Genomic DNA, 24255 nt, shown 5'->3' with positions numbered 1-24255 from the left:
CTCTGTGTTTAACTTCTGAAGAACTGCCAGAATGTTTTCTAAGTGGATATACCATTTTACATTCCCACCAGCAAGGTATGACTTGGGAAGATGTCTATTCAAATCTGTTGCCCATGTTTGATTGGGCTGCCTTTACTTTTGAGATTCAAGGGTTCTTTAAATCCCTCAGTTGATGTATAATTTGCAGGTGTTTTCTCCCCTTCTGTGGGTTGTCTTTTTATTTCATTAGTAGTGTCCTTTGACGCACAAAGGTTTTACTTTTTATGAAGTCCAATTTATTTTTTCTTTTGTCACTAGTGCTTTTGGTGTCACATGTAAGAAACCATTGCCTAATCCAAAGGGACAAAGATGTATGCCTAGGTTTTCTTTCAAAAGTTTTATAGGCGCTAACTACACTTAGTTCTTTGATCTCTTTTGAGTTAATTTTTGTTTATGGTGTGAGGTAGGGGTCTGACTTCTTTCTTGTAAATGTGGATATCCGGTTATTCCAGAATCATTTGTTGACAAGACCATTCTTTCCCTATTGAAATATATTGGTGCCTACATTACATCTTAAGAACAGCTAAGTACAGCTTGGAGAACAAATATTACAAAAGCCAAATTCACCTACAAGCTGAGTTTCCTTAATTTAACATTCTCTATCTTTTGTTTCTTCCTAAGGGAAATGTGGAAAATTAATCTTTCCAACGCATGTGTTTCAAGGTGTGTGTGAAGGAAGGAGGTAAAAAACAGCAGAATAAAACGTAATCATTTCATAATTTTTTTTTCAGGATGTAATTTCACACAGAACGAAGCTGAATAAGAAAAAAGGTGGAGAAATGCAAATACTGAATAACACTGACAACCAGGGAATTAAAAGTTTGAGTAAGGAGAGGAGAAAAACACTAGAAACATATCAGCAGCTGTTTTATCTTTTACAGGTGAGAACAATTGCTTTCACTACAAGCTTTGGATCAATACTGTATTCCTTGGTGGTCTACAGTGGATCTTTTCCCAGTGTAAAGTTGTAGTCGCTGACATGTTTGAGCACCTACTAAGTACAGAGTGCTATTCTGGATGCTTTACATACATCGTCTCATGTAATTCTTTCTACAACCCTGAGAAAATAGTAATTATTGTTATTCCCATACTATAGATGGGAAAACCGAGATGCAGCCAGTAAATGGTAAAGCAGGGATATTGGAACCCAGGCAGTTTGACTTCGGAGCCCCTGCTTCTGAGACTGTGTTATATTACAGCTATCCGCAGAGACAGCATAAACCTATCCATAATATAAGCAGATGCTGTCCACCATGAAAAAATTAAAGTATGTGCAAAATGGATCTTTACCTGAACCAGCCTGCCCTTCTTTTGAGAAAAGAGCCAGAGAGTTCGGATTAGGGCAAGAGGGCATCTCTTTGATTTCATTATTTTCATGGCATTATTACGATGTCAATGAACGGTCACTTTCCACTGCTTCCAGGGTGCAGGTGAGAATAAGTTGAACTGCTTACGGTTGGACTGTGGTGGACCAGTTACTGTTTTGGTTAATCACTGATTCACCTTATCTGCCCTACCAGCACATCCACGTAGTTCCAAAGGAAAGTGAGTAAGCAAGTGTTAGTGATAAGCAAAGCCTTCCCTTGGGCAGGAAAACTTTCCCCAAAAAGGTGGGTCAGCAGTTCTTCCATGAGTCAGGTGTCCCTTTGTGTGGAGATGCTGCTGCAGTTTTTGGTGACGCCCTCAAGGCCTGAAGGGCCCTGAATCCTTCCTTGGGGACCACACTGACATTAGGTATACAGAGAACACGTTACCCAAACCATGAATGAGCATGGTTTGCCCCATGAAAGAAGTTAGGTTAGGTACAGAGGAGAATTCTCGGTCTGGAATAGTAGACTGGAAAGCAGGTGTAGTGCCACAGATGGCCACAGTGTGGCAGCATAGAAGGAAAATGTTAAAACAGTATTGTTCACAGAATCCATTGCTTAATTAACCCCAGCAAACTTTCCAGAAAGAAAGGGGGCTCCCCCTGGTTAGGGTAGGGTTTTTATAGACCTAAATTAGAATAGTAGTCATCCACCAGTTGGAATTTTAATCTTAGGCATTTATTTGTTTTGATATCCATGAATCTCCCAACGTATGAGGATTCTTCAGGATTTAGTTTCTAGTGTTAGATTTTGAAAGAATTTGCGTCATAAGGAAAGTGAAACTGTGGTCATTGGCCTAAGACTTGTATTTTTTACCTTGTTCTCTAAGTGGAGACCCATGAATGGAAAGGGTAAAAATAGCACAGGAACATGTTGAGAATAAGTCCACCAAGTCTTATTCCCCAAACAGCCCCAAACTGCGAGTGCCAGAGTTCGACCACTCAGCTGTACCCATAGAGGTGTCTCTTGAAATCATGTATTTTTCTTTACATTTCTTGGAGACATGAGCCTGAGATCACTGAGGAAACTACAGAAAAGCAAATTGTCTGGATTGCTTTGGCCTTTGAATGATGCCTTGGCAAGAAGTCTGAGCCAAAGCACAGGTCGGCTAGGATAAGTTTTCCTTTGTGTTTGCCTCTTCCGCCTCAGCCTCCCTGGAAAGTGCTCAGGTCGTCTGGGAGGCATGAGGAGTAGGCTCGCCTTAGCTTTAGAGTGAGTTTCCTTTCGCCTAATCCGTATGCTTAGTGTGGGAGAAGAATCCCTGCAGAACTGTGAAGAAAACGTTGTCCTCAGCTACTGCTTCATGAACTTTCAGCCGATCATGATGAGCTTGAAAGTACACCTAAGCAGTAAAGTAAACTAGAATTCGGGTTTTCCTTAGAAACTTTACAGCCAAACTGCTTGCGTGTATTAAAAGAAGACGAGTTCCCATGTGTGGAAAATTTTCTCATCAGAAGGAAGATGAAGAGTTAGGGATATTTAATTTCTCTATGTAAATATTTTCCTCTATAACCTATATAGTAGTTGTTCTCCTCTAACCTCATCTGGTTGGGGTGGCTACTGGAGAAATCCCATAATACATGAAGGCTGCCGCTGCATCTCAGGAACCCCATCCTCAGAAGAGCCCTCAGGAATCCACGTCAATTTTTTTTTTTTTAATCTTGAGTTTTAAGTCATCTTTTTTTTTCTTGTCATTTTCTTCTGCCATTTCATCCATCAACTATCTTGACCTTCACCCCTCTTTTCAGCCTCCCTACGTCACTCCTACCTTCTCTCTCCTTGTAAAACATCCTCGCCATCCCACTGTCTCCACAGGTAAACGTATCCTTTTCTTTTTTCTTTCTTGTCTCACAATATGGGGTATATTTCCTTCTGTTCATTCATCAGTCCTTCTAGAATAATCTATGTAGCTGGGCTCTTGGTTCATTACTGCCAGTCTCTTCAAATACCGGATTCTATTGGCCAACCGCTCTCTCCTCTGTGTCTCTACAATAAATATTAATGTAGCTTGAAATGGTTAACAGTGCATAATGTACATAATATAATTATGTTTCATTAAATATACAGTATATAAGGCTTAAATCCTATTGTAGCTTTATAATATAACTTCCTATAGTATTAATATTAGCCGACACCTTTTAAAGTCTTAGTATGTGTCTGATACTCCACTATATGCTTTATACATATTAAAGAGAATCGGGGGCACCTGGGTGGCGCAGTCGTTAAGCATCTGCCTTCGGCTCAGGGCATGATCCCAGCGTTCTGGGATCGAGTCCCACACTGGGCTCCTCCTCTGGGAGCCTGCTTCTTCCTCTCCCACTCCCCCTGCTTGTGTTCCCTCTCTCGCTGGCTGTCTCTCTCTGTCAGATAAATAAATAAAATCTTTTAAAAAAAATAAAATAAAATAAAAAAATAAAGGGAATCGGGTACTCCTCTTTGGTTTAATAATATATTAACATACAGTTTTTGGGGGGACTCTGTCCTTCTTCCTTCTTATCTTTTAGACCAACCCTTTATACCTGGCCAAGCTGATTTTCCAGATGCCACAGAATAAGTCAACTAAATTTATGGATACTGTTATTTTCACACTATACAATTATGCTTCCAATCAGCGAGAAGAATATCTACTCCTCAAGCTTTTTAAGACTGCTCTGGAGGAAGAAATAAAGTATGTATATAAATATATATGTGAAAATATCAATGAATAGATCATTTTAGTGGCAGCTATCTCTGACTTACTAAAATAATATTAAAATTATTCTTATAAGTTATTCATACATATTCAAGTATATCAAATTGCTAAAGAAATCTCTACAACACTTTAGGTATTTCCTGGTACACCTTTCTCCCACCATTAATAGCTTTTTTAGAGCTAAATTAGCTTCTGATTTTGCAAGTAAACAGCAACTTGAAAATCAAAAGTTTTTTTTGAAAGTCAGTGGAAAAAATTTAACTTAATTAAAATTCTGTGAGTAGTAATGCTATAAACAGATGGGGTTAACTGTCTCTGCCAAAAAGTCTTCTTTTACTTCTCTTACTGAAACTTAAACTGATTTTTGCTAATTTATTTTCTGATTCAGTTAATGTAAACAAAAAAAAAAAAAGTGCAGATACCTATATTAAAGGAGCCAAAAAAATACAGGAAAAATGCCCTTGGCCAACGAGATGGGCCTCAACTGCCTTCCTAGCTTCTTATAACTTGAGCTATCCTGGTTCCTTTGGATCTCAGAAGCATGTGAGCTGAGAACCTCTGCCCTCAGCGTCTCTGTAAGCCAGCCGGAGAAAGAGGATACATGAGAAATAGGAATGTGTGCACTGGAATAAACAAGTCCTAATGAACGACACACACAGTGTAACATCAGAGGGATGGAAAGAAAAGTTCCAGTTACAAATGATATTGTAATAGCGACGTAACAATGTAACGGGACAGACACAACTATACTCGTGGGGAACACAGAATAATGTATAAACTTGTCAAATCCCTAAGTTGTACACCTGAAACTAATGTAATGTGTGTCAGTTCCACTCAAAAGATAATAAATGAGAAAGGGAGGGAGGGAGAGAAGTTCCAGTTAGGTCAGCCAGTAAAGATTGTATGGGAGAGGAAGTAGTTGATCCAAATCCTTGAAGAATATCTACAGTTTTTTATAAGAAAAAACGGAAAAGGGAAATAAGGCACAATGTCGACAGAAATAGCATGGGCCAAAGTCTGTGAAAGACCATAGGATCTTTCTAGCCAAAATGTGATTTAACTAGTCACGAACAGGAGATGGAGCTAGAAAGATGGGTTGGGCCGTATCGTGGGAGCCAGGGAGTCCAGGCCCAAGTGCTAAGGCACTGTGCACTTCCTTGGAAGCCCTGAGAGGTCTTCAGGCAGCGTATGGACATGGCCATCGACTGGGTTTTTAGAGGATTGATCTGCTCCTGTGTATGAAGAGAATTAACAGCAGCTGCACAGGTCAGAGAAATGGGGGAGTCAGAAGGAAAAAAGATACAGTTTGAATTTTTAGCACAGTGCGTATGAGCTACAGGTGTAGAACGTGAGGGGGGGAAAGTCCTGCAGCAAATTGGAAATCCAAAACCAACTTCCAGGAAAGAGAGGTGGATTAGAGGCTGAGCTCAGAGGACAGGTTCCAAGGAGACAGTCACTGAATGGCAGGTATGAGTGAGGTCTGAGGGTAGAGCATGTAGAAAGATGTGAGAGCAAGTTAAAATGTGGGGAAAGGACCCAGCAAAGGAAACCGAGGGGACGACTGGGTAAAATGAGGACCGGAATACAGCACTCTGAGGCCCTGAAGGGAAAAGGGGGTGCAGAGGGAGCACGTGGTCACGTGGAAGGGTGAGAGGCTGCATGGAGGTGAAAGGAAGGTGGATCGGGGAAGCTCACAAGAGTTGGCACGCAGCAGTCTAGAAGGGCTCTCTCCGCCATGTGAGGCTGTCTCCACCAGAAGCTTCCCTGCGGTGAATTTGAGTCCGATTTGAAGAAGTGGAGTTAGTTCATTGAATCGAGAAAGTTTTTCGAAATTTGGTAACTAGATGGGACACAGTACTTGCACAGTGACCCCCTGGATTCTTCTTAGTGTCCGTCCATTTTCGGTTCCTTCCTGCCTTCTAGATCGGGATTAAAGCCAAGCACTTGTTTTTACATCCTTGAGTCCCTCGCATAATGAACACACATCTTACAAAGGATGGCTTGCTTTTAAACCATGCCGCCTTTGATTTTCGTGGAGGAAGTAGAGCCCCATGAAGTCCTTGCCTGCCAGAGAGAACACGGGCTGTTTAAAACTCTATCCGTCAAGGCAACCCATTTGTTTTGGTCTGGGCTTTTTTTAGATCGAAGGTCGATCAGGTACAGGACATAGTGACTGGGAACCCCACGGTCATCAAGATGGTTGTGAGCTTCAACAGAGGCGCCCGAGGACAGAACACGCTGCGCCAGCTCCTGGCTCCCGTGGTGAAAGAGATCCTGGAGGACAAGGCCCTGACCATCAACACGAGCCCCGTGGAGGTGTACAAGGCGTGGGTGAACCAGCTAGAAACACAGACTGGAGAAGCCAGGTACCAGATGTTTTATGATCATTTTTACATGGTTATTATATATACTCTTAAATTCTCTTAAAAGAACAGAGGCAGTTTTCAGCTGAAGATGTTCCCTCCCTGTAACGTGCCCACGCAGGCCGCGTTCTTGGACCCTTGCGCAGCTCAGTATGGCACGGTCTTTTCAACTTTCAGTACCAGTTGATCCCCAAAGCCACAACTTCTGTAATTCTCTCCCTTGGTTATTCTTTGTGTGTTTCCAAACCTAGACCTAGAAATAGTACAGGCTTTCTCTTCACCTGGTGATACATACTTTTAACAGTTACCAAGTGAGTGAGTTTTCTGTGTAAGCATTAATAAGCCAGAGAGGATGGGCTTATTCTGGGAGGTAGAGTGTAGCTCTAAGCAATCTCAGCTTTTTATCTTCTGCAAAAGGACGCCTTGTGCAATCGTTAAGATACGCACAGAGAATTACGTGGATGGTTCTCACAGCACTGTTTGTAACAGCAAAAAGTTGGGGAAAGTCAAAATATTTAGCTTTGAGGAATTTGTTAAATAAATGTTTGTGTAACACATAGTAGACTTAGTAACTGTTTGGAGTAATGGTATAGAAATATTTTTATTGGCATGGAAAAAATGTTTGTGGTATAGTTTTCAGTTGCAGTTGCGTGCAATAAACCATTTTCTATAAAAATACAGATATGTGTGTGCATGTACATACACACATACATGTAGGATCTGTACGAAATATGTATATGTATCAACTCTGTTATACTCATGTGTGTGTTAGGCCCACATACACATATGTATAGAGTAGGACCTAGAAAGTTAAGCACCAAGATATGAAAGATGGTTGTCTCTGGGTTGATATTGTATTCTTGTTTGTTTATATGTAATTTTTCTATAATGAATATACTGCTTTTTTGTAATTAAAAAAAAAAGAGGGGTGCCTGGATGGCTCAGTGGGTTAAGCATCCAACTCTTGATCTCAGCTCAGGTCTTGAGCTCAGATCTTGATCTCAGGGTTGTGAGTTCAAACCCCATGTTGGAGTCCATGCGGGGGGAATCTGCTTAAAAAGAGCGAGCGAGAGAGAGAGAGAGAGAAAGTTAGCTGGGCCTATATCACTTGAGTCGCCTGTTATTTTCCCAGGAGAGCCCCAAGAGAGAGCCTGGAGTCCCCCTCATCCACCAGTGGCAGAGGGACTGTCCGGGCACATTGGGCCTCCCCTCAGTTGGCAAACATTCTGTCCCTGAGATCAGTGGGTGACATCCACTTCACTGTACAAAGTTTGGTTGTAGAAACAGCTTGGCAAGGACACAAATGCTTGTCCCTAAACCCCCAATTAATTGAAAGCCCTTGTTGTGTTTTCAGCAAGCTACCTTATGATGTGACCACAGAACAAGCTCTAACGTACCCAGAAGTGAAAAATAAACTGGAAGCTTCCATTGAGAATCTGAGAAGGGTCACCGACAAAGTCCTGAATTCTATCATCTCTTCCCTTGATCTCCTGCCGTAAGTTGTACATGTAGCGACTTGAACGCTCTTCCCTGAAAGTTCCTGCAACACTACGTTAAATAAATCCTGGCAGTCAACATAGGCATTTTCCCTGCTACCGTTTTAAGACTATTTTAAAAGTTTGCCTACGTTTGCATTTAAATTCGTAACTGTTCTCCAAAGAGGACACACTAGAAACAGTGCTCAGTGACTGTCATCAGTGAAGGTCCTGTGATTGTTACCATCTCATTTTATGTTTAATTTTTAAGAAAACTCCACTGTAGTTGAGTAGAACAACTGCTTTGTGTTTCTTTCTCACTTAGCCTTTTCCCATTCTTTTCTTTTGTCATCTGTTTTACATGTAGTTATGGATTGAGGTATATAGCCAAAGTACTGAAGAATTCGATCCATGAGAAATTTCCTGATGCCACAGAAGATGAGCTGTTAAAGGTAGATTTTCAAGGGTCATCTCACCAGAGCTGCTCTCGGGGGCATGAACCAAAATAATGACAGCAGAACATTTTGTGAGATTTTTTTCCCTCCATATGACTTTATAAAAAGCTACAGGTCTTCTGTTTTGAATGACTGTCAAGGTTATTGATGATGCTGAAATTACTTCAGAGATCTTACACATAATTGCGATTCTTTATATTAGAGCATTTGGGGGCAATATGCTCGAATTATGCTATTTTTTCCCAAAAATAATTTGGTTAACTGTATTGGTAATACGTGGCTATTTTCACACCTTCACAGAACTCCTTTTTAGGATTCAGATCAGAAAATGATCTTTCTTGGGAAACGGCAATGAATATTTACTTCAGTCTCTAACAATCTAGAACTCTCGAGTTGTTTCTCTTAAGAACGGTCTTTTCCCTGCATTCCTGCAGATTGTGGGAAACCTCCTGTACTACCGATACATGAACCCAGCTATCGTAGCTCCTGATGGCTTTGACATCATCGACATGACAGCCGGAGGTCAGATAAATCCCGACCAAAGGAGAAACTTGGGATCGGTGGCCAAGGTTCTTCAGCATGCCGCCTCCAACAAGATGTTCGAAGGAGAGAACGAGCACCTCTCATCTATGAACAATTACTTAGCAGAGACCTATCAAGAGTTCAGGTGAGAGGGGTCACTACTTTTGGAGAAACTTGCAAGGTGATGAGCAGGAGTCATGCATGTCCTGTACTCAGAAGTGAAGTTGGGGGTGAGGGACGGGAACCTCAGGTGATGGCATGCATTTCTTCTTCTCGCTGACACGGTGGGGAAAGAACAGGCTGGGTCACTTCTGCTGGGGCTCCCCGTCCCACCTCTGCCCCCAGTGCCCCTGCTACCCCGAGTCACCCCCAGATGTTTGATTTCTCCCGTGGACACAATGAAATCTGTATTCTTCCTGGGGTGCTCTGGGCTTATTGGACTTAGAATAAAAGTCAGAAGAGCTGATTTCTTCTTCACTGAACTTAAGAAGAGGGTGTTTTGTTCTGTTTTCTTTAAGAATGTGTCCAGTGAGAAAGAGTTTGCTTCTCTGCATCAGACAATAGTAGGACACTGAGTATTTGGTTTTCAAAAGGCTAGGGAAATCCAGCTTTTATGTTTGCTGAGCGTTGTATATGAGTGTGTTCTATTCTTTAACCTCTCTTGCCCCCGTGTAAGTTGTACGTCCGTCGCCTTGATAGGCGTTTCCAGATTCTATCACTGATCTTTCCATGGGAACATGAAAGGCGTGAGTCTGGTAGGAAGATACTCTGACCCTGAAGCTCTCCGAGGGAGCACGTTCAACTTGGCGTTTGTTTTTTCTCTTGTTGCCATTCAATCGGTAGGTCATAGAAAGAAGACAGGAATGCAGCCCCTGTAACGCCTCCCTTGGAAAACTGATTTCCATTCCTCTGTTTTCCTCTGGAAGAGTGATTTATCTGCTCACAAAGATATTCACGATCAGTACTTTCTACTTAGAATTGTGGCCTCTTGTGAGAAAATTCCCTCCAAATCCTCTTACTACAGGAAGTTTTGATATCTCGAGCTGCTAATTTTAGTTCTTCTCGCTGGTGAAAAATGTACTATTTCTTGCAAATCCTTATCTGCTACTACAGCTTCCCTTTACTTCCTTTTTTCTCAGATTATTCTTATCAAACATCTGTGGTTCCAGCTCTTCTTCAAAAAGAAACAAAACCAAAGTCCCCCCCCCCCGCCACTTCCTCTTAAATTCGTATTTTTTCCTCTCACACTTGTATTTATCCTATGTGTTCCTCAACAGCCTATTAAAACTTTAGGAAGCCCAAGTGTCGAAAAAGTGTAGGAAGACCAACTGTCAATGGAAACATGCTCCTCTCCCACGCCAACATGCTGCCTGCCATTTAATCTCTTCAGCCTTGGGCTGGGAGGATAGAGGCCTTTTGGTTTATGAGCCTTGGGTAGCCTTAGGAGATACACCAAGGATCATTTCAGGCATATGAACATTTACTGCAGGGGCATGTGGGTGGCTCAGTCAGTTAAGTGTCTGATTCTTGATTTTGGCTCAGGTCATGATCTCAGGGAGTCTCTCTCTGCGCTCACCCCACCCCCACCCAGGGTGCACATGCTCCCTCTCTCTCTCAAATAAATAAATCTTTTAAAAAAATTAGTTTCTCTCTCCTCCTCCCTCTGCTCCTCCCCACTTGCACTCTCTCTAGAAAGAAAGAAAGAAAGAAAGAAAGAAAGAAAGAAAGAAAGAAAGAAAGAAAGAAAGAAAGAAAAAGAAAATTGACCACATTATAGAATGAAATACCTCTCTACCTGTGCAAAAGGATCACTTCTAAAATATGATCAGAGCCCCTGGCTTTCTTGGTCTCCCTGTCTCAATTTGCTATTATTTAAAGACATTTTAGAATCTGATTACTGGGGGAATGGGAGATTGTATTCGTGTGTCTAGCCTTAACAGTCTTTCCATCAGCCAGCAACTGTTGTTGAGATCAGCTAGGAGTAGAGTAGGCTTAACTTGAATTTCGGTCATGTTGGCAGCAGAAGCTCTGAAGGGTTCTTAGGCCCAGGAGCTTGTGCCATTTAAAGGAGCACATTTGGGCGCCTGGGTGGCTCAGTACGTTAAGTGTCTGCCTTTGGCTCAGGTCATCATCCCGTGGTCCTGGGATTGAGCCCCATATCAGGCTCCCTGCTCAGCGGGGAGTCTGCTTCTCCCTCTCCCTGCTCCTGCTCTCTCTCTCTCTCTCTCTCTCAAATAAATAAATAAAATCTTTTAAAAAATAAAGTAGCACATTTGATAAATTGCTTTCCAGATTATTTTCTCTAGAAAGACTTGATTCTTAGATCAAAGACTATCAGTCTTGACACTTTTGTCTAAATTTCAGGGACCCTGTTTTCAAAATAACATTTTTTGAATAACCTGCCCATAATTTGACTACACTGAGTCACTAGCAGAACCTGAGGCTGTGTTGCTGTCTCCGTGCCTGCGCGAGGAGCTGGGTCCACCATCCAGAAACATGGACTCAGCTCCCCTAGTTAGGGGCCAGTCTGGAAGATGCTGTAACAAGTCTCCCCTTCCCAACACACACACACAAAGTTTGGGATGGAGAACAAAGCAATAATCATAATTCATGATTTCCTCAGTGTTTTGACAAAGCTATTTACCTCAGAAATTTGAACTCTGTCTTAAGAATTTGTTTTCTTTGTTAGGAAATATTTCAAAGAAGCCTGTAATGTCCCTGAGCCAGAAGAAAAGTTTAATATGGATAAATACACAGATGTGGTGACAGTCAGCAAACCCGTCATTTATATTTCAATTGAAGAAATCATCAACACACATTCAGTAAGTGGGGTTGGGAAAGGGTCTTAGCATCTTTCAGATGCCATTTTCTTGAAAATGCTTAGTCTCTATGGGGCTTCCTGTAAGCATGCGCTAATAATACTCATACTCGGAATCCTAAGAAACCTTTGATTATTTATTCCCTGACTTATACACGAATAAGATTCCTTTTCCCATACAAGTTTACTTTTTACATGGTGCGTTTATTCCCTCTAGTGCATAATAAAACTCCTCCCAAACAAGAAAAGTTTACTTCTCACATGATCTGTTATCAAAGTCAGACTGTGAATGTGAAGTTTAAGTCCTGAGCAGGGATAGGCCCTGCTCTTTCCTCCACCAACCAGGGCTACACTGCCTGAACCCCCACACTATTTCTCCTCCCCTTTCTAGAATCTTCCCAGCTTTTCCAGTAAAATTCTGGGATAATGAGAATATTCTCTCCCTTCTAATGTTGGACATAAAGAGAGGGAAAGTAGGCTGTTCCAGGTTAGGAAAGAGAGGACACCCCACCCAACATTAGCCGTCTGCAAAGAATCAATTCTATTGTTCTGGAAAACCCCGTGTCTCAAAGGCAGTTTCATAGTCTGTGGTATGTCATAATGTCTCCATCCAGATGGCGTGCAAACATCACCATCATCAGCCATGAAAGGAATATTAAGCATCTGTTGGGGTCAGGGCACTTGGCTCAGCATGGGAAAGCCTTAGATGGCTCCTCGGTCATTGAAAGTAAAAAGAGAAACTAAGTGTTGAGAGTTTTTGGGGGGGTCTTTTTGGTTTGGTTGTTGTTTTTTTTTTTTTAAGACCAGTTGGAACATATTTCCTGAAAAACCTGGTTCCTAAAAGATCACCTTTTTGAAAATAGCTTACCACCTTGTTCCTCCAACCAAGGTCTTAGGGACATGTTAGAAACGCACTCCAGACCTCCCGAATCAGAACTTACACTCTAACAAGAACCCAGGTTCTGCAGATACACACTGGGGGTCTAAAAGCCCTCATCAAGAATATACCCGGTTTGGATTACACACAACTAGGAGGAAAGCATAGCAAACTCACACCTCTGAAAGGTCCTGTCCTGCCCCCGTCAAAGCAGATACACTAAAATTTCAGTCCGTATTATTAAGCTCTTCCAACAAACTAAAGCTTGAATACAGGTTTGGAAGAAAGATTGGATCTACTTTTGGTTTCCCTCTTTCAGGGTTGGAACAGGGAAACTCCCTCACATTTGCAACAAGCTCTCTGTGAGTATTTTGAGTGACCTTAAACAAAGGCAGGTCTGAACGGCCAGCCGAAGGAGTGAGTTGGTTGATTAAGTGAAGAGGTTATACTTCTTTTCTCTCTATATAAACACTCAAAATCATAAAACATGTCCAGCAATGCAACATTTGCAAAACTAATTTTCTGATGAGCAAGTGGACTCGTTCATATTTCAGCAACGACTCTCTTGTCTATTTTTATGGTAGGTTATCCATCTCAAAAAAATGTCTGCATGCTGGCCACACATTTGTCGAGGGCAGTATCTTTATGCAGAAAAAGTGGTGGGGAGTTCTCTTTTAGAATGAGACATTCTTTCCCAGGGATAGCAGAGAAAAAAATGTTACTGTATTAATTTAGACTGTTACTCTTTAAGGAGGAATCGTCTGTTCTTTTTGTTAACAAAAATTGAAAACAGAGGTTTCTGTTTTCCTGGGAAATCTAGCTTGTGACCAGTTTGAATTTTCTTCATGTGTTAGGTTGGAAGCAGATGTATAACGTGGGAGGATTGTAATTACAGAGAAAGACTATTGTGTTTACGGTCTGTCTCAAACGAGGAGGTGTCCACATGTACTCAGAAGCCTGGCATCAGCTCAGCCCACCCCGTCTGTGGCCCCTTGCTTGCTCCTTGTCCTCTAAGGAACATGTAGACCCTCAAAATAAGCTCTTTAAAGAGACATTTTCAAGAAATTCTTATGTTCTGTAATTACCAGAATAAAGGGTCGAAGCTAGCTCCCTAAAACATCACTCCCCAGAGACAGCAGCCAAATCAGCTCTCCCGTCTCTTCGGAGAACAAGAACATAAATTTATCTCTTCTTTTGTTCTGTCACTAATTTACCTTCCTCCAAAAATACACATACTACCATTCCAGATGTCACTATGTCCTTTTACCACCGTTATTACTTCTGTAATGCCTTTCTTTACTCACCTTGGATCCTTTTGGGAGTTGCATACCAGAAGCAACACCTGGTACATTTGGGTCTCAGGCCAAGGAACCACATGGGTGTTTCTGTGATCCCTGCCCTTGCAAGATCTTCAATGCCACGCAGATTAAAATAGCTAATAGTGGTGATTTTTTTCTATAACCATAGTGTTTGATTACTGCATAATTTTTCCCTGAAGAGATTTGGAGATGGGCTTCCAGTTTATTACCAGTGTTAGCCAAGAGATTTCTGCCTCATTGTTGGCTCTTTCCTCCCCCACTTTGACCTTTTCTGTCAAGGTGGACTGGAGCACAGGGGTTAAGTGGTAGAAGGCTGCTCCGAGGTGTATCTCACAAGATCATGCTGAAAGAGGGTTTGTGGACACCTTTCACAAAGCTCCAATTTCTTCATGTAAAGTAGGCACTTACCTGTAAGATAATATTAAAAACTGTGTCTCCCTGTGGCCTCTAATTTTAATAAATGTCAAACTTGTAATTAAGATTCAAACAATAGGGGTGTCTGGCTGGCTCAGTCATTAGAGCACGGGACTCTTGATCCTCAGGGTCATGAGTTCAAGCCCCACAGTGGGCATAAAGCTTACTTTCAAAAAAAAATAAAAATAAGAATCAAACCGTATTAGAAGAAAATCATCTTGGAAAACTGGAAAGGGAACTTGATGTAAAAATGGTAGCACTTACGAATTTACTTTTAATTGTGTGTGTGTCTGTGTTTATTGCTGTCTCTACAAAGCTCCTCTTGGAGCACCAGGATGCAATCGCACCTGACAAACAGGACTTGCTGAATGAACTACTGGACTCGCTGGGAGAGGTACCTAGTGTGGAGTCTTTTCTTGGTAAGAGCTTCTTCTGCCTTCTACTTACTCTGTGGTTGGTGTTGAGTTGTTCAGTTTTCCTAGTCTAGATCCAAAAAATCTTAATACTTAACCTTACTTAAGAAGATAACTACTGTAGCCCCTTCCTACATTAAGAGTTCTGTAATTCATAATGTCCTAGGTCACAAAGCAATTAGATACTCTTGAAAGTAAACTCTAATGCATCAAAAGGGATTAGTCAACCTATATCATAAAGAAATCATTAAAAAGCCAGATTACAAAGTCTTTGCTGTATTTTATAAGGATTTCTTTTATTAAGTTCTCTCTTTTAGTAATATTTTCATGTTTTGAGTAGCTATGCCCCATGTTATTTTATTTTTATTTTATTTTTTTTTAAGATTTTATTTATTTATTCGACAGAGATAGAGACAGCCAGCGAGAGAGGGAACACAAGCAGGGGGAGTGGGAGAGGAAGAAGCAGGCTCATAGCGGAGGAGCCTGATGTGGGGCTCGATCCCAGGACACCGGGATCACGCCCTGAGCCGAAGGCAGACGCCCAACCGCTGTGCCACCCAGGCACCCCCCCATGTTATTTTAAAGTTTAAATCAAAGATTTTTGAGGGGCTACTGGCCGGCTCAATTGGTGGAACATGGGGCTCTTGATCTTGGAGTTGTTGGTTCAAGCCCCGATGTTACAGGTAGAGATTACTTAAAATCTTTAAAAAAAAAAAAAAGAGAGAGAGAGAGAGAGATTTTAAAAGCCTCTTGCAATATATTAGAATGTGTTTTGTTTTGGTTATGAGGACCGTTATCTCCTGTACAACAGAGCCTGTTTTTCCCATAGAACTTTTATCTCGCACTGCTAATGCCAGCACAATGAGTGAATGGTAAGAATAACAACGTTTTATTTCTGCAGGGGAAGGAGCAGTTGACCCCAATGACCCTAACAGGGCAAATACACTAAACCAGCTCTCAAAGATCGAGATTTCCCTTTATTTGACGAGCAAGTACGACCTAGGGGACGGTGAAGCTATAGACGGCCAGAGCCTCATGATAAAGTAAGTTTGGGGCATAACGGACACATTGTGTCTCTGATGATGCATCTTAAAACATGCAAGTTTAAGTAGGCTGGATCCCCAAATAATTCACTTTAATATATCTCAATACTGAAATATGTCGTTTATTCATCAAACATCTGGCCAAATGATAACAGACTATTTATCATTTAAGAGGAAACTAAACATTATAATTATTTATAAAGCCTGTCTTGTTTTTCAGTTTTCCATGTAGCAATTTGATTCCTTTCTTTTAAGAAACAAAGTGATTAATTCTGCCTCTAAAAGTCCTTAGGTAACTGAAGGCAAATAACTTTTACAGAGTGGAAAATGTTAATGAGGAAATACTTTAAACCATATTTAATGTCTGGTATCCAGTGTCGAGATATAAAGCACACCATAGTAAGACCTAACACTGTCATTTGCTTTACTAACCTTCTTTCCTATTACACTAAGCCCGGATATGTTTACCAGCTTTGACTTAACACCCCGGTTCCTGCCCCCGCGGATTTACAGTGAAGCATTCACGCTGTATTGTTTCCATCCAGGCCTCTGGATGGTCCACACCAGTCCTTTACACACACAATAAGAAACCATGAGACCCATCACCATCAATCAAAACACCATAAACCAAAACATATGCTCACCAAACAGTACGGTTTATAAGAACTTATATAAACAAATGGATGCATATTAAATGAGTTGAGTATTGGACTGAGGTGGAGAATGGAAGTGGGAAATGGGGCCACAATGGAATAATTACGTACTTAAAAGATACTTCACACATTACTTCTGAGTTACATGTCCTGAGTTCTGAGGTGGTTTTCATTTGTAACCAGAGCTAACCTTTCTGCCGCTGACGGCATTCAAACAGCGCTCATGTCCAGTTAATTTTTTTCCAGATACTCATCATCATCCGTTAAAATGGTAAAAAAAAAAAAAAAACGTAATCAGTGTCCCATGTTGCAGCCTGTGCTGCTTCTATTTGGCTTCATGAGTTTGCGCTCACATCATCTACGGCTTCACCTATTCATGTAGCAAATCTTCAGTCCCAGCTCTGCATCCACGGCCCCTGCTTGATGCTGGGGATACAGCCGTCAGCAGGCCATTTACGGTCGCTGAAGTGTGCTGGCGGGGAGCAGGACAGAGGCCAAGCCGCAGGACTCTTTTTTTTTTTTTTTTTTTTTAAGATTTTATTTATTTATTTATTTATTTGACAGAGATAGAGACATCCAGCGAGAGAGGGAACACAAGCAGGGGGAGTGGGAGAGGAAGAAGCAGGCTCATAGCGGAGGAGCCTGATGTGGGGCTCAACCCCACAACGCCAGGATCACGCCCTGAGCCCAAGGCAGACGCCCAACCGCTGTGCCACCCAGGCGCCCCAAGCCGCAGGACTCTTACACAGCCTGCCCTCGGAAGAGGTGAAGGCAGCTCCTTAGACTACTGAGCAGCAAGTCAGGTTGAATTTGCAGAGACACAACACAGGGCAGGGCACCAGAGACAAGACGGGTCTGTTCTCTGGGTTCCTCGGAGAAAGTGCCAATTATAAAGGTACCTGGAAACGCAGATTGTATGGTTCTGCCACACAAATTAAATGAGGCCAAGCATCCTATGACCTCATACGCTTTGTCCTTAGAAGTAATGGGAAGAAATTTTCTCATAATTGGTTTTGGCTCTTATTTGAACATCATTTTCTAAAGGCAGTGAACTCAAATATGCATTAATGAATGGAAATCACATGTGGTAGTCTAAAATATCAAATAATCTCAATATCCTGTGTTTATATATATTTATACTTATTTCTGAATGAGTCTCCTTGGGTCTGCAAACTTTTGAAATTCATTTTAAAAAGCAACACCATAGAGTTCAGGCTTGTTGGGCAGCCGTATGTCTTAGCTGGAGAAACCTGGTCTGTTGTCCTACCTGCCTCAGCCCTTGTGGGGTCTGTCGCAGCTCCCCACTCTGTGCCGGGAACAAATGCTGTCTCCTCCTTTAACCACCATACTAAGTAGAGCCACTCATTTTTTCTTGTTGTGGTAAAATACACGTAACATAAAATTTATCATTTTAACCTTCAAAAGTATACAATTCAGGGGCATTTAGTACATTCAGAATGTTGCACAACCATCACTACTTTCTAGTCCCAGAACATTTTCATCACCCCAAAAGTAAACCTCACACCCATTAAGCAGTCACTCTCCACTACCCCCCGGACATCTTTCCAGGCCCTGCTCCCCAGGCCCTGCTCCCTGGTGCTTTCTGTCTCTGTAAACTTGCCTATCTGGGTATTTCATATAAATGAAATCATACACTATGTAGCCTTTTGCGTCTGACTTTGACTCCGCACAGTGTTTTTGGCTGAATAATATTCCATTGCATGGATATACCACCTTTATCATGGACATTTGGGTTGTTTGCACCTTCTGACTATTGTGAATAGTACCACTGTGAACGAGTTTTTATTTGAACACCTCTTTACAGTTCTTTTGGGTGTAAACCTAGGAGCGGAATTGCTGGATCTTAAGGTAATGTAAGTTTAGCTTTCTGAGGGACTGCCAAACTTTTTTCACAGTGGCTTTACCATTTTATATTCCCACTGCTAAGGTGTAAGAGTTCCAATTTTTCCACATCTTCACCAACACTGAGTTTCTGTTTTGTGTTGCTGTTGTTACAGCCATTCTAGTGTGTATGGACTAGTATCTCATTATGGTCTCGACTGGCATTTTGCTGATGATTAATAACATTGTCTTTCCGTGCCCTTGTCAGCCATTTGTATACCCTCTTTGTAGAAACGTTTATTCAAGTCTTTTGCCTGGTTTTTAATTGGATTGTTTGTCTTTCTGTTGCCGAGTTCTAAGAGTTCCTTCCATATTCTGGATAGTAGACCCCTACCAGATTTATGATTCGCATATATTTTGACCCCTTCTGTGGGTCGTCTTTTTATTCTCTTGGTAATATCCTTCCATGCACAAAAGTTTTTTGACTTGACAAAGGACAGTTAATCTATTTTTTTGTTGTTACTTGTGCTTTTGGTGTCATATATAAGAAATCATTGCCCAATCCAAGGTCATAAAGATTTACTCCTATGTTTTCTTCTAAGAGTTTTATAGTTTTTGCTTTTATATTTAGGTATATGACCCCTTGTGAGCGAATTCTCGTGTTTGGCGTAAGGCAGTAGTCCAGATTCCTTTCTTTTGCATGCGGATGTTCATTTGTCTTACCACCATTTCTTAAAGACACTGTTTTTCCCAAGTGGATGGTCTAGGTAACCTTGTCAAAAGCCAGTTGACCACACATGTATGCCTTTCTGGACTCTTAATTCTATTCCATCCATCTATATGTCAGTCCTTACACTAGTCCCACATTGCATTGCTCACTGTAGCTTTGTAATAAGTTTCAAAATTGGTAAGTTCTCCAACTTGTTCTTTTTCGGGGCTCGTTTGGTTACGTGGGATTCCTCGCAATTCAGTGTGAATTGTAGGATCAACTTTTTCATTTCTACAGAAAGGCTTTTGGGCTAGTGTTTTAATAATTCTTGGTAATTCACTGCTTTCCTAGACCTCTGGGTCTGGAGAGCCTTCCTCTGGGCATACTTTGAGATCCTGCTGTAGGCAGAGCCCTTCACAAAGCAGCCCAGTCAGTGGTCTGTGTGAGATGACCACCTGAGACAAAGATTGACCAAGTAGTCTTCATGAAAGTGGAATTTGGGTATTGCCCAAAATATTCAATAGGATCAGTTCCATTATATTAGGCAAACCTTACTTTCAAAGACATTGTACTTTACGTATATATTTGAAAATCATGCTAATAATAGATAGTTATAAAATGTGTCAGTGATAGCAAGCTCAGAGACCTTCTAGTCCATGTCTATATCTTTCAGGTGAGGTAATTTAAGTCTGAAATTATGGGAAGCAAGTAGCTAGTCACTTGCTTTAAAAGACATGCTTTAAATTCATATGCCCATTATCATGGATATTCCATTAATAGATAACGTTAAATATCGATTTGAAAACTCTTAAGAGGATGTCTTTTTTCAAAGCTAATAAACCAAAGTCCTAACTCAAACATAATATATAGTTCTTGGAGATCTTCATTACAGAACCAGATTTAACTAAAATCAGACAACACCTTTCAGAAGCTAGCGTGAAATGGCCAGTCATGGAATGCAGAGCATTTGGGACATGAAGATACCTGGCTTTTCTCTATCAAAAAAACCCAAAAAACAAAAAAAAAGCTATTCTGCTTCCTCCTTAAACAGGTTGTGTTTTTAACTTTCAGAAATATCCCCTTACGATTAATTACAAAATAACTAGCCTTACAGTGATGAGTAACACATCTCTATAGGGGCATCTGCCATAGGAGACTTGGAGACATTGTTAATCCTTATGCTTGTGAACTTTATACCATGCCAGCTTTATAATTCTTCGTAATTAATTGAAGATGATACCCAACACCTATGTAGTGCTTACCACATGACAGGGACCATCTTATACAGATCTATAGATAATAATATATATGTGTATTATATACATATATACTGCATGTATATATAATATTTATATGAAATTTATATATATATATAAGAAATTTGTCATGTTATACTCTCAGCAACCATAATAGGTAGAGGTGATTACCTGTATTTTACTTAGAGGTACAGAACAGACAAAAACTCTTTCCTAGCTGATATGGCTAGTAAGAGAATAGATTCAGACTCAGATGATCTTAATTCTTCCAGGGCCTGCCCTCTTGATCCCAAGATTTTACAACTCATCGAGGGCAAGGCCACGCTCTTTGTACTCTTAGGAGTCTTAGAATAAATAATGAGAATGATAGCAGAGCAGTTACTTTATAACCGATGCTGGGGCATCTTTCCAGGCCAAAGAGAAAGACTGACTGATCAATGGGAGGGACACGAAGGCAGAGACGGGGGTAGGAAGAACATTGTGTTTCCCTTCGGTGTGTGTATGGAATAAGGAGCCTCAGTTTGGGCTTTTGCCATTTTGCCAGTACTACCAAGCCTGCCAATACTGAAAGAACAAACCAGAAAAGCCTAGTCGGGTCCTTCTGGGGACACCTAGGATTACAGCCACAATCTGGCACTTCCTAGCTGTAGAACTCTGAGCAAGTCACCTCAGCATCAGTTTCCTCATCTATAAAATGGGGAAGAGGGCAGAGGGAGCGGGGAAGGAAGGGATACGATGAGCTAAAGCAGGCATGCATTAACACTGTATAAATTACAGAAAACTACACAATTGTAAATCTTTCTCATTATGACTCATGATTCCACTTAAAATATGTGATCTTTGAGGCTCCTGGCGGGCTCAGTTGGTAGAGATCTTGATCTTGGGGTCATGAGTTTGAGCTCCATGTTGAACATAGGGCTTACTTAAAAAAAAAAAATGTGATCCTCATGACCTTTATTAAGCTTGTTTTTCTGCAGAAGTATGCGTGTTTCAGTAGAAGGCAACATTTGTGGGTTTAATCAAGCTTAGCTGCTTGGTGCTTCAGCCATCATTTCTCAAGGACTTTTTCCTAGCCCATGACTCATTGGAGACATCTGTTATCCCACCTGAAAGATTTCTTTGCTTTTGGTACAAACAAGCATGGGCGCTAAATGGCTAAGGTGATATTTGATGTCTGGTGATAAAAATGTGTAATCACGTGGGAAGAATTTTAAACAACTGGAAATATCCCTTAGATTGCACAAACATGAATTCCTTTTCAAACTTGGACAAAATGTAAGGCAGATGGCGGAGGGGGAGGCTCAGCAGTGCGGCCAGGCGGAGCATCGTCAAAGATGCCACGTGAGTGCAGTGGCCAAATCTAAGGGCCCCCCCGCCCCGCACTGGTTTACAAGCACCACATTTACCAACAACAGGATTTGAACAGAGCTGTGATGAACAAACTCCCTGCTGTATTTCTTTTCTTCTTAATTCTTCCTCAGAATTAAGGTCCGTGGTTTGATAGGCCTGTCTTAACCTATTATTTGAACAGCCAGGGAGCCAGTCCTCCACCCAGGTTAGTTGATTTATGGTGGTTAGACCATATCGAGAATATCGTGTTTGCATTGGGGTGAGGAGAGGACACATCTTAAGATCATTGGCAAACAGATGGGAGCAAAACTGTGGACTCTGTTTAAATCCTGTTGTGAAGAGGCTTAAGGAACTGGGGGTTTCACTTGCAAAAAGAAAGGAGTGGAAGAGGGGATGGGGACACAATTTGGGCCCCTCTCTGCATGTTTGTGAGGGACTGAGGATATGGAAAGTAAATTCAACTTGTTTTTTGCAACTCTAGAAAATAGTGTGACCTCTGTGTAACTCTTGAGCCTCTTACGCTTTAGTTGCCTCGTTTGTATAATCAGGGATTGAACTGTTTCCCAAAGGTTCCCCTCAGTGCTGAAATCCCATGACTAACCAGGTCCAGTGAGTGGGATTCACTGGAAGGCAGGCCTCTCGGAGTGAGCTTCCTGTGTAAGAATGGAATGTTCCAGTGTTGCACTTGCCAAAATAAATTCGACACGTGCCACATACGTAATTTTAAATTTTCTAGAAATCACATTTTAAAAAGAGACAGGTGAAATTCCAGTATATTTTATTTGATCCAATATATTGAAAATGTCATTACTTCAATATGGAATTGGTGTAAAAAGTTATTAACTTCTTCATACTTAAACATTCATAATCCATTGTGTGTTTTACACCTGTAACACATCTCAGTTTGGACAGGCCGTGTTTCAAGTGGTCCACTGCCACCTGTGGCCGGTGGCTGCCATCTTGGGCAGCACAGCTTTAATGACCCTGTGAATGCTTACCACGTGTCAGACCCTAGTGAGCGGCTTTATGTGAGACTTTTCATTCAGTCCTAAGTCCTCTGAGAGATTCCAAGTCTATAAATGAAAAAACACCCTCATTGAGATTGTATAATTTGCATACGTCCACACAACTAGTAAGCCACAGGAGCCCCAAATGGACGTTAGATCTGTCTGATCCCAGTGCCCTTAACCATTAGGCGTACTGCAGGGGGCGATAGTGAGTTCCCTGTCCAGAAACAGGATGGTTACTTACATGCAAGATGTCTGGGGTGGAACTTTGGCAGTGGATTCCACAGGCTTGACATAAAGTTGAATTCCAAGAGAAAGGCACAGTATAGCAGTTTGTCCTCAAGCAACTCCTTAACAAACACACATTCTTTGTCCCTGGCAGGGCACGCTTTAATGACCCCAGTCATTTTGGTCATCAGATACCTCTCTAAAGAAATGAGCTGGGAGTTTTCTGGAAAGATAGTTCATAACTGGTTCCTAGAATATTATTTCAAATATGAAACTATCACTGTGTTTACACTTTTAAAATCATCCAGTGCTTTTATTTTTAACTTGATGTGCCTGTTGAATACATCAATGATGATTGAAGAGGGAGTCGTGTGAGAAGGAAACCAGACTTGGCTCTCTAAGCTACAGCCGCCTTAAGAACAGCGCCCTGTCCCGCATGGCTATAATTAGCTGTGTATCCACCTTGGACCCTCGGGGGAGTGTTTGGACATTCCCAGACAGCCTGTAAATCCCCAGCAGTGAAAGGTCATGGGTCAGAGGAAATGGCTGTAATCATTCTTCTCATACAGACCTGCAGTAAATAAGAAACGACAAAAATAATGTTTACAGATGGTTTATTGCATTATTCCTATTTTTAAAAATCAGATATTTGGACTTCACTTTGAGGGCTTCCTCTGCCGCGTGCCCCGATGCTTCAAAACATGAACAGTGTTTTGTTTTCATTTTCCCATTTTCATGCTGTGTGAACATTTCCTGCTGTAGATGAAGAAGAAATACATCACGCAGTGATGGGACGCAATGCCTTTGAAAGAAATGATGTTAAACACAACAGGGCGGCAAGATCAGTGAAACTTCAGTCATCGATTAGACCTGTTTATAATTGAAGGCAGCTTCTTTTTATGTGGCTATTTTTTGGAAGGGAAGCTATATCTAATAATTTTCCCACTCATGTAAAAGTACACACACTTGAACTTTGCCTTTTATGTTGAAATCTTCTCACATCATTACATAACCCAATCTTTGAGTAGGATTGCCATGAAGGACACATGTGAGAAAGTAATGGGGTTTTAGCACTTTGAGTGGGGTTTCCTAGCTGTTAACGTTTTACTGAGCCGCTCCTCTGTTTTCTGCCACCTGAAGATAAGGACACAGCCCTTCCGTTAGCTCGTCCACCACACCTGAGGTTCTTGAACCCCATCCACTTCGCTGCTGTGCCAGCCGGCAGCCAAAACCGCCCCAGCCCACCTGGGACCGCTGCTCCCACTGGCCTTCCAGCTGTTCCATAACTTTCTCAGACCAGGAAGAGTAACCGATGGACTGGCTCCTAAAGGCTTCTGAAGTATTAAACAGGCTCAGAAGCGTAAATGTTAGTAACGGCAGGAAGGGGGGAGGGTATTAGATATCATTCCTGCG

General features: G+C 41.5%; 1 protein-coding gene across 1 annotated transcript in view; it reads left to right on the top strand.

Moving 5' to 3' along the window:
• The window catches only part of IQGAP2 (IQ motif containing GTPase activating protein 2), a 274080-nt gene that overhangs the window by 236220 nt on the left and 13605 nt on the right, over positions 1-24255 (top strand). The window contains exons 22-30 of the mRNA XM_045796437.2: positions 771-920; positions 3911-4074; positions 6240-6464; positions 7816-7956; positions 8304-8388; positions 8826-9058; positions 11603-11735; positions 14658-14760; positions 15656-15797. Of these exons, the coding sequence (XP_045652393.1) occupies positions 771-920; positions 3911-4074; positions 6240-6464; positions 7816-7956; positions 8304-8388; positions 8826-9058; positions 11603-11735; positions 14658-14760; positions 15656-15797 (1376 nt within the window). The remainder of the gene's footprint in view (positions 1-770; positions 921-3910; positions 4075-6239; positions 6465-7815; positions 7957-8303; positions 8389-8825; positions 9059-11602; positions 11736-14657; positions 14761-15655; positions 15798-24255) is intronic.

This window comes from Ursus americanus, chromosome 5, assembly GCF_024610735.1.
Source record: "Ursus americanus isolate L20-20 chromosome 5, mUrsAme1.1.p, whole genome shotgun sequence".
NCBI lineage: Eukaryota > Metazoa > Chordata > Mammalia > Carnivora > Ursidae > Ursus > Ursus americanus.
The sequence above is the reverse complement of the archived record's forward strand: the minus strand, read 5'-3'. Positions and strand labels throughout refer to the sequence as shown.